The following is a 9,626-nucleotide window of genomic DNA, read 5'->3' as shown; positions in this document are numbered from 1 at the left end:
CGTGCCAATAATTTACAAATAAAGAACTTTTGTGACAAAAATGGGTCCTTTCCTTATCTGACTTTCAAGTAAGTCAATTTTTTGGCAACTCTTTTGGGCACAGGAGCCCAATCCTGTGCATGTCTACTCAGAAGTAAGTCCCATTATAGCCAATGGGGCTTACTCCCAGGAAAGTGTGGATAGATTTGGAGCCACAATCAGTCTCCATCTGTCCTATATCCAGCAGTGTTGGAAGGGGCGACAGCACCCAGGGCGAAGACGCCTTTGTTGCATCACTTTTGGGTTCTCCCTTTAGAACTCCAGGGCGATTGCCAGCAGGCACTTTAGTAAAGAGTCTCTAGCAAGTGTCTGCTGGTGAGCGATGCAACCACGCATGCACCAGAATTCTAAAGAGTCTTGCTTGCTTGTACAAGACTTAAACTCTAGAGCGCCCATGTGGCCACGTTGTGGTCATATGGCGCCCCCTTCTGGGCTGGCACCCAGGACGTACCTCCTGCTACGCCACTGCCTGTATCTATTAGTTTTCTTATTGCAGGCTAAGGAGGGTGTGTGTGTAGGAGGGGGGCATACTTTGTATGTGTATGTGCGTGTGGAAGGGAGAGAGAGGCAAGGCAGGAGTGGTGGGTGTGTAGGTAGCAAATGGGTCCTCTATCCTTGCTGAAAAATACAGGTTGGGCATCCCTTAACCAGAATTCCAAAATATTTCAAAAAACATTTTTTTTTACTTTTTTGCCTAAAGAAATATAATCACAAACTGTGTTTCAGCACAAACCTTGTTTCATGCACAAAATTATTAAAAATATTGTATAAAATTACCTTCAGGCTATGTGTATAAGGGGTACGTGAAACATAAATGAATTTTACATTTTGACTTGGGCCAGATCCCCAAGATCTCTCATTATGTATATGCAAGTATTCCAAAATATGGAAAAATCTAGTCCAAAACAGTTGAGGTCCCAAATGCTTTGGAAAAGGGATGCCCATCCCACAGTAGAAACACATGCCAGTTCACTGTAATTACTTATGGTGGCTATGCAAGGGCTGTGGAGTGCTCAGCACTTTGTCTCCTAGCTCAGGAGCACTAAGGGAGAAGCTTCAATTCCAGCCATGCCGCTTTACAGGAAATGCTGGTTATCACCCATAGTGAAAGCTGTTATTCAGAAATTAAAGGCATATGCAGAGGACCTTTGCTTTGCATATGTAGAGAACAAAGCTGATTGAAAAACCAACAGGATTAAATGCACAGTGCATTTTGAGCAAATTGCTACAGTCCAAGCAGAAGATGGGTAAAACTATCAACATCATTAACAAACACTAGTGGGCTCATTCAGATACTTCAAATGTCTGACTGACCCCATTCATTAAAGAGGTGCATGCTCCCTTAGGGTATATGTCCTGGCCCCTCCTTGAATTTCTGGGGTAATTTGGGGTAATTTCCAGGGTAATTTTGCTTAATTGTGTGTGGGGACAGTTCATCTGAACATCCTTTCTCTGTGGCTAAGTGAACTACCCTAAATTCCCCCAGATGAGAGGGAATCAGCTAGGATGTGTGCACTCAGTGAGGCTGGTGGAATACATGCTTCCTAGCTGTATGGATCTGGTCAGATGTTTGAAGTATCATCCAGACTGACTCAGTGTGGTGTAGTGGATGGAGCAGCAGACTAAAATTGGAGAGAAGGGTTCAAATTCTCACACAGTCAATTACTACTTCTCAGGATAAAATGGGGGGAGAGAGAAGCATGAACCAGCTTGAGATCCTTAGGATTGGATAAAAATGTAATAAATGAATAATATTTGAATAAAATAAAATTATATAGATCAGTCTCATTTATTTGCATATAACAATTTCCCAGCACCATCTGGGACCGACCCTCCAAGTAGGAGCGGAACCACCGCAAAACAGTGCCTCCAACTCCCAACTCGGCCAATCGGCCCAGAAGGATACCATGGTCGATGGTATCGAAAGCCGCCGAGAGGTCCAGCAGGACCACCAGGGAAGCACTCCCCCTGTCCAGTCCCCGGCGTAGGTCATCCACCAAGGCGACCAAGGCTGTTTCCATCCCAAAGCCTGGCCTGAAACCAGATTGAAAAGGATCCAGACAATCCGCTTCATCCAAGACCCTCTGGAGTTGGGCCGCCACCACCCGCTCAATTACCTTGCCCAGAAACGGAATGTTGGAGACTGGCCGGTAGTCAGCCAACACAGTGGAATCCAGAGAGGGCTTCTTCAGGAGGGGGTGAACCACCGCCTGCTTCAAAGCAAGCGGCAACGTCCTCTCCACCAAGGAAGAGTTGACCACCCTCCCCGTCCACTCAGCCAGTCCACCCCGGGCAGCTCTTATCAGCCAAACTGGGCAAGAGTCAAACAGGCAAGCAGACAGCCTCACACTCCAAAGGCGTCTGTCCACATCCTCAGGCTGTACAAGCTGAAAAGAATCCCACAACACTGGACAAGCAGTTGCCAAGGGGACATAGTCAGACATTGTCAATGTGGCATCCAAGTCGCAATGAATACGATCGATTTTATCTGCAAAATGTTGTGCAAATACGTCACAGCGGCTGACCGTGTATTCCTCCCAGTCCACTGGAGGGGCCTGATGGAGGAGGCCCCGCACCACACGGAACAGCTCTGCTGGACGGCTATCAGCAGACGCAATGGTAGCAGAGAAGAACGATTTCTTCGCTGCTACCACCGCCACGGAGTAGGCTCTATAATGAGCTCTACTCCATGTCCGATCGGATTCATTGCGAGTTTTCTGCCACTGTCGCTCTAGACGCCTGCCCTGCCACTTCATCATTCGCAGCTCCTCAGTGAACCAAGGAGCCGCTCCGAGTCTGCGATGTGGCAGAGGTCGCTCCGGCACAATCTCATCCACTGCCCTGGACATTTCCCCGTTCCAGAGGTCAACCAGGGCCTCAGATGAGACGCCAGTCTTGGCAGTGGGAAAATCCCCCAGAGCCCTCAGGAAACCTTCAGGATCCATTAGCCTCTGGGGGCGGACCATAGAAAACGGTCCCCCGCCTCTGCGGAGGTAGGAAGTCGCAACTAGCCTAAACCTTACCAGGAAGTGATCTGTCCATGACAACGGAGTGATCTTGATCTCCTCTACATCCAGATCACCGCCCCCGTGCCCAGCGGTAAACACCAGGTCCAACACATGTCCTGCAGTATGTGTCGGGGCCAAGATCTTCTAGGACAGGCCCATGGTTGTCATGGCAGCCATGAAATCCTGAGCTGCACCTGCCGCAGGGGCCTTGGCATGAACATTGAAGTCCCCCAGCACTAACAGGCGGGGGGCCTTCAATGCCACCCCCGAGATCACCCCAGTCAGCTCAGGCAGGGAGACCATTGGGCAGCAGGGCGGGCGGTACACCAACAGAATCCCAATCCGGTCCGGTCCTCTCAACACAACATGCAGGCACTCGAACCCAGCAGACTGCTGGACAGGGCACCTGGTAAGGGAGATGGACTCACGATAGACCGTTGCAACTCCCCCTCCCTGTCCCTGCAATCTTGGCTGCTGCAACACCTGGAAGCCTGGTGGACAAAGTTCAGAGAGACTAACGCCTCCCTCTATGTCTAACCAGGTCTCTGTAATGCATACCAGGTCGGCTTTCTCATCCAGGATCAAATCCCGGATGATACAGGTCTTGTTAGTCACCGACCTGGCATTCAAAAGCAGCAGCTTCAGATCCAGGGACTTACCGCCAAGACCACCAGGCATCCGAGAATTGGGGGAGGGACCAGAAGGGGAGATGATCTGCCTACGATGAATTCTTCTTCTCCTGTAACGGCCTGTCTGACCCCCACCGCCCATATCTCCCCTGGCCCATCACTCTCTTGATAGTGGCACCCTTCCCTTCCCCTAAGCTCCCTCCTGAGAAAACACACATGTGGTGAGGCCCACCTTCTGAGACTGGCCTGCAGGCGGATCCTCTGCTGTAACACGACTGTTGCTCCTCTCTCCCCTGCCTCAACAGAAGGGGAGGATATCTGACCGCTGTTACTTGGTCCACTGTCCGAGAAGGCACCAGATCTTCCGGGCACGAGCCTCAGGCCAAGAGCCCTTTGGCTCTTGCCCTTCGGCTCGCGCCAAAGGCTTGCGACTCTGGCAAGCCCAGCAAGATGGAAATACCTGGAAGAAAAGGAGGAGGAGGAGAGCAATTAGGCAAGCTGGCCTGCCGTCTCCACCCCCAGCCAGTAAATATTTTCTTTTGTCTGTCCTAACTCTCCCAACACTCAATTTTAGTGGATGTCCCTTGGTGCTAGTGTTATGTGAGAGTGTAAAGAGCATCTCTCTATCCACTTTATCCTTCCCATGCATAATTTTGTGTGTCTCAATCATGTCCCCTATCAGGCGTCTCTTTTCTAGGCTGAAGAGGCCCAAACGCCCAAACCTTTCCTCATAAGGAAGGTGCCCCAGCCCAGCAATCATCTTAGTTGCCTTCTTTTGCACCTTTTCCATTTCCACTATGTCCTTTTTGAGATGTGGGGACCAGTACTGGACACAATACTTCAGGTGTGGCCTTACCATCGATTTGTACAACAGCATTATAATATTCGCTGTTTTGTTCTCAATACCTTTTCTAATGATCCCAAGCATAGAATTGGCCTTCTTCACTGCCGCCACACATTGGGTCGACACTTTCATCGACTTGTCCACCACCATCCCAAGATCTCTCTCCTGATCTGTCACAGACAGCTCAGAACCCATTAGCCTATATGTGAAGTTTTGATTTTTTGCCCCAATGTGCATGACTTTACACTTACTGACATTGAAACGCGTCTGCCATTTTGCTGCCAGTTTGGAGAGATCCTTCCGGAGCTCCTCACAATCACTTCTGGTCTTCACCACTCGGAAATGTTTGGAGTCGTCTGCAAACTTAGCCACCTCACTGCTCAACCCTGTCTCCAGGTCATTTATGAAGAGGTTGAAGAGCACCGGTCCCAGGATAGATCCTTGGGACACACCGCTTTTCACCTCTCTCCATTGTGAAAATTGCCCATTGACACCAACTCTCCTGGTCTTCAACCAGGTCTCAATCCAGGAGAGGACCTGTCCTTTAATTCCCTGTGGAGTTTTTTTTCAGTAGCCTTTGGTGAGGGACCATGTTGAACGCCTTCTGAAAGTCCAGATATATAATGTCTACGAGTTCTCCCGCATCGACATGCCTGTTGATCTTTACAAAGAATTCTAAAAGGTTTGTGAGGCAAGACTTATCCCTACAGAAGCCATGCTGATTCTCCCTCAGCAAGGCCTGTTCCTCTATGTGTTTTGAGATTCTATCTTTGATGAGGCATCTTTCTAGGTGGCAACATCTATCTTTGATGTCGGCATCTATCTTTGATGTTGCCACCCTCCCCTCCCCTGCCCTGCCCACCCTTGTCACCACCCTCCCCCACTCTGTTTCATTCCCTCCCCTCCCCCCAAGAAACTTTGTACCCCCATCAAATTCCTTTCATTAGGGGAGAGATTCCCCATTGAAAGTGATAGCTAGAGGTGTTTGCTTCCAGTGAGCAAGACAGAATGACCACCCCAAAGTCTTACTGAACACAATGGGTTTACATCTGAGTAAAGGAAATAACACCGTTTTCAAACCCGTCTGGTAATAGGTGGCTGGCAGTGCAAGCCTAGGTATGTCTACTCAGAAGTAAGTTTCATTGAGTTCAACGAGGCTTACTCCCAGGAAAGTGCTCACAGGACTGTAGCCTGACAGCCCAATCCACTCCACACTTTCCTGAGAGTAAGCCCCATTGACTGTAATGGGGCTTACCTCTGAGTACACAGGCAGAGGCTGGGGCTCAGACTGCTTTGCACTGAGAGTCTCACTCTTTGCACTGAGAACTTCCCGGCTCGCGCGCGCCTGCTCTGCGCATGCGCCCTGCCTCAATGATTTCGGTTAAACGGGCGCTTTCCCGGCGGCTCCTGATCCTTCTCGGCACTCGTGGGGGGGCGGGGCGTTGCCAGGAAGTACACGTGTGTTTATGTAATCCCGGAAGAGGAGAAGGAGCTCGGGGGCAGCGGCGATGTCCGCGACGGTGGTGGGCCGCGCGTGGTCCGCAGAGGAGCCCGGCCTCGAGTGGGGTAGGAGGGGGAAGGGCTATCGAGTCCCCTGGAGCCGGAGGGGGGGCGGAGGCGCTTCAAGGCAGAGCGGCCCGCTGAGGAAGGGGGCGGGGGCGCCCTCTGGAGCACCGCTTCGGCCTCCCCCCTTAGCGGCCTCCCCCTTCTTCTGAGTGGGGCCGAGACCTCGCGAGTGGCCTGAGACGCCTCACCCTGGTGTGGCGCTTCCTGAGGTCCAGACCCTTCGTCTGTCTTGAGGGAGGGAGGCCTCTGCCCTCCACGTGCTAGAGGACTGGGGGAGGAGGGAGAGCCAGCGAGAGGCCTTCTTGTCCAAGGCAGCTCTTGAACAAGCAGTATGCTGAGTGTACCGCTTAACGACAACTCGCTTAACGACGGACCGCATATACCTAGTGGCCTTACAACAGGGATAGCAGAACGAAGTGGCACACACCTGCACGGGCTTCAGGGACTGATCCCACGCATGTTACCTTGAAAGTGCTGCTGAAAGTTGTGGGACTTAACTTGCCATCGACTTGGCATGTAGGAATTGTCTTGTTGGATCTGGTCAAGCAAATAGCAGTGCCATCTTGGGCGCTGTCCTTGAACGCAGGCACCTCTTTATGGCAGCTGTATGTTCTCCGCCTTCTCGCAGGGCAAGCAGCAGCTCTCGGGGGCACTGAAATCAAGGAAAATCTTCCTCAGTGCAGCAGCTCAGCACTAGCGTCTGTTAAGCTGTTTCTGACCGATGCTGCGTATACGCAACAGGGACCAAATGTGTACATCTGTGTGCCAGGCAGAAATGGGTCAAGCATCAAAAGGCCACACACAAGTGATGTGTGGCTTCTTACTAGAGGTGGGCTTTTTGCTGATAAAAACGCATAACGCTGCTTTCTCATTTTTGTTTTTTAAAAAAATAGAAAGCTGCAAAAAATCCCATTCTTTAATATAGTGATTTTCAACCACTGTGCTGTGGCATATTGATGTGCCATAATTTGTCTGCAGTTGTACTGTGGGAGTTTGGGGGAATGGTCATATATTGATATCCCTCATGTGTTGGAGGATGTGAATGGCCAGCAGCGCAGTGTGCCTTGTCATTTGTCCAAAAACCATTGGTGTGCCTTGATAATTTTAGTGTCTTGTCACAGCCCAATCCTGAGCTGCCCAGGGTGCCCAAGCTCGGCAGCACCGAGAACAGCTGCCGCCAGATCCTCCATGCGGGGGCTACTGCGGGAGGCACCTCAATAGAAGGGGATTTTCATCCCCTTCCCCAGGGTAAGGTAAGTAGCCCTGCAATGGGGCTACTCACCTTACCGCCAACCAAAAGGTCGGTGGTAAGGTAAAGGATCTTGTGTAGGGCACAGAGCCCTCCACGAGCGCCGCGCCTTGGATCCTGCGGAGCAGAGCTCTGGAGACCCGCCTCCCTCCCCCAGGCACACCTCCAGCCCGCCCCCCTCCCCGCTTCACTCCTCCGCATCACACCTCGCCCCTGCCCTCTTTCCACCCCCGCTGGCCTCCCCCCTCCCCGGAACGCCTCCTCCCTGCCAGGAGGAGGAGACCAGGAGACTACCGAGGCACTGAAGCTGGGCGACTGCCCCATGCTAGTGCAGCACCAGCCGGCGCTGGGCTAGCATGGGTGGGAGCCTGGCGGTGAGGCTCGCAAACATGCCTTATGGTACATTTGCAACAGTGCTTGGCGGCATGGAGCCATGCCACCAAGCACAGGATTGGGCTCTTAGTGGGCTGTGAGATGGAAAAGGTTGAAAATCACTACTCTAACACCTCTTCTAACACCAGGACCCAACTGTATTGGCTTCTGCCTTTCCCTTGGACCATTTCAGTGATGTGGAGAGGGGGGAGATTTGCTGCATGGGTAACAGTCTATCCGCCATATCTACTTTACCCAGGCTTCGTGCACTGGAGAGGACACTAACCACCATACCATAGTCTTCCGAGACTGAAGGATGCCAACATACATAATACCTCTTGATATTCTCTAACACTTATATATGCATGTATCTGCATCTGTTAACACTTTACCACCTATATCACTTACCTAGTACACTTTTAAAGCAATTACATATAATTATTTTTTTAAAATGCACCCTTGGAATAAAACTACATAACGCCACTTTCTGCACTTCTGATTTTTGTCAAAAAAGAAATCTGCAAAAAAAACCTGAAAAAGCACACTCCTGCTTTTTACCCACTGTCTCATCTAGTTTGATCCAGAGAGACTACTGCTTGAAATATCAACCTCTTTATGGTGCTCTGCTTTAAAATCTCCACTTCCCAGACTGATACCTATTAAAATGATTTTATGATCCCACATCTTAGTCTGATACATATTAAAAATAACAACACTTGACTCTTGAAATCAGTGTACCGTATGTAGAATAAGCAAATACAGACAGGTTTGCCTGCTAGGTTGTCTGTTGTATAACTTGTAGATTGGGAATTGGGGGTCTTTCAGCTCAGTATAATGGAAAAAAGACAATTGGTACCTGCTAAGCTATTAAGCTTTTTCCACTAATGACCCTTTTTTGTTTGTTTATATTCCATAGAATCTCTTCTCTTCAGTGAACTTGGTGACTTGATAGGAAAAGATGAGCTTCAGCTAGATGCGGAGAATGATACTTATGTGAGTAGTGACTGTAGGGATTATGGAATGACTCAACATTGCATTAAGTCAGCAAGGGTACAACTGTATTGAGACTTGTGGCTTTGTCAGTGCTGTCTTAAGTCCAGTGTACAAGGAAAATGGTGTTCTGCACATCTCCTGTGTGTCTTATGAATTCTTTACCTACCTCTGACTTCAGCGTTTACAATGGTAGCTGCTTTTGCCGATTCTTGATTGCATTTGGTGGGAGAGGAGCTTGTTGTGCAGATGGTACTAGTTTTGTATGTGTGGATCGATGTGCTGTGAGTTTTCTCAGACTTGTCAATGTCTGGGATTCATAGAGTTTGGGTTTGCCCAGTAAGATTTTTGACAATTTCCATTCAATTGTAAATCCATGACCTATATTACAAACTGCTATTGCAAGTCCATCCCTGTTTCAAAAATAGCTTGCAATGTGGCATGATGGGGTGAATAAAATAAGCACAACCTCCACCCTTTGGGCATGTAGAACTAGTTCAGCAGGTCATTGGAATTTAACCTGTATAATCTGCATAGGCTAGCACAGTGATTCTCAAACTATGGGTCTGGGACTCATCATGGGTCATGACCCAATTTTTGGTGCTTTGTGGTACTGACAGGGCAGATTAGGCTATGTGCATCAAGGGTAGAGGAACTGCTACTTGATGGGGAGTACAGCTGCCCAATCACCACTATAGCCATACCCCTTGGCAGTAGCCTCTGGGGCCTCTAAAGAGTTTGAGAACTGGGGTAGTTGTATTAAAACTCCTCTTACCATTTGTCTTTCTTAATCTATACCCCAGAAAATCTCTTCACATTTCCCCAGCGCTGGGGAACCATAATAATCTCCCAGTTGATTAATTTCCCATTCTTTAAAATAACTAACTTTATTATCTTTAACTTCTTAATTCTCTAGCACAGAATTCAAC

General features: G+C 49.4%; 1 protein-coding gene across 1 annotated transcript in view; it reads left to right on the top strand.

Moving 5' to 3' along the window:
• The first annotated feature begins 6,001 nt into the window (after positions 1 to 6,001).
• Positions 6,002 to 9,626, top strand: part of ATF6 (activating transcription factor 6) — a 109,871-nt gene continuing 106,246 nt past the window's right edge. Inside the window, exons 1-2 of the mRNA XM_066622907.1 lie at positions 6,002 to 6,086; positions 8,624 to 8,700. Coding sequence (XP_066479004.1) covers positions 6,029 to 6,086; positions 8,624 to 8,700 — 135 coding nt within the window. The 5' untranslated portion in view covers positions 6,002 to 6,028. The remainder of the gene's footprint in view (positions 6,087 to 8,623; positions 8,701 to 9,626) is intronic.

Source organism: Tiliqua scincoides, chromosome 4 (assembly GCF_035046505.1).
Source record: "Tiliqua scincoides isolate rTilSci1 chromosome 4, rTilSci1.hap2, whole genome shotgun sequence".
In the NCBI taxonomy this organism is placed as follows: Eukaryota; Metazoa; Chordata; class Lepidosauria; order Squamata; family Scincidae; genus Tiliqua; species Tiliqua scincoides.
This window is presented reverse-complemented; position numbering and strand designations above follow the sequence as displayed.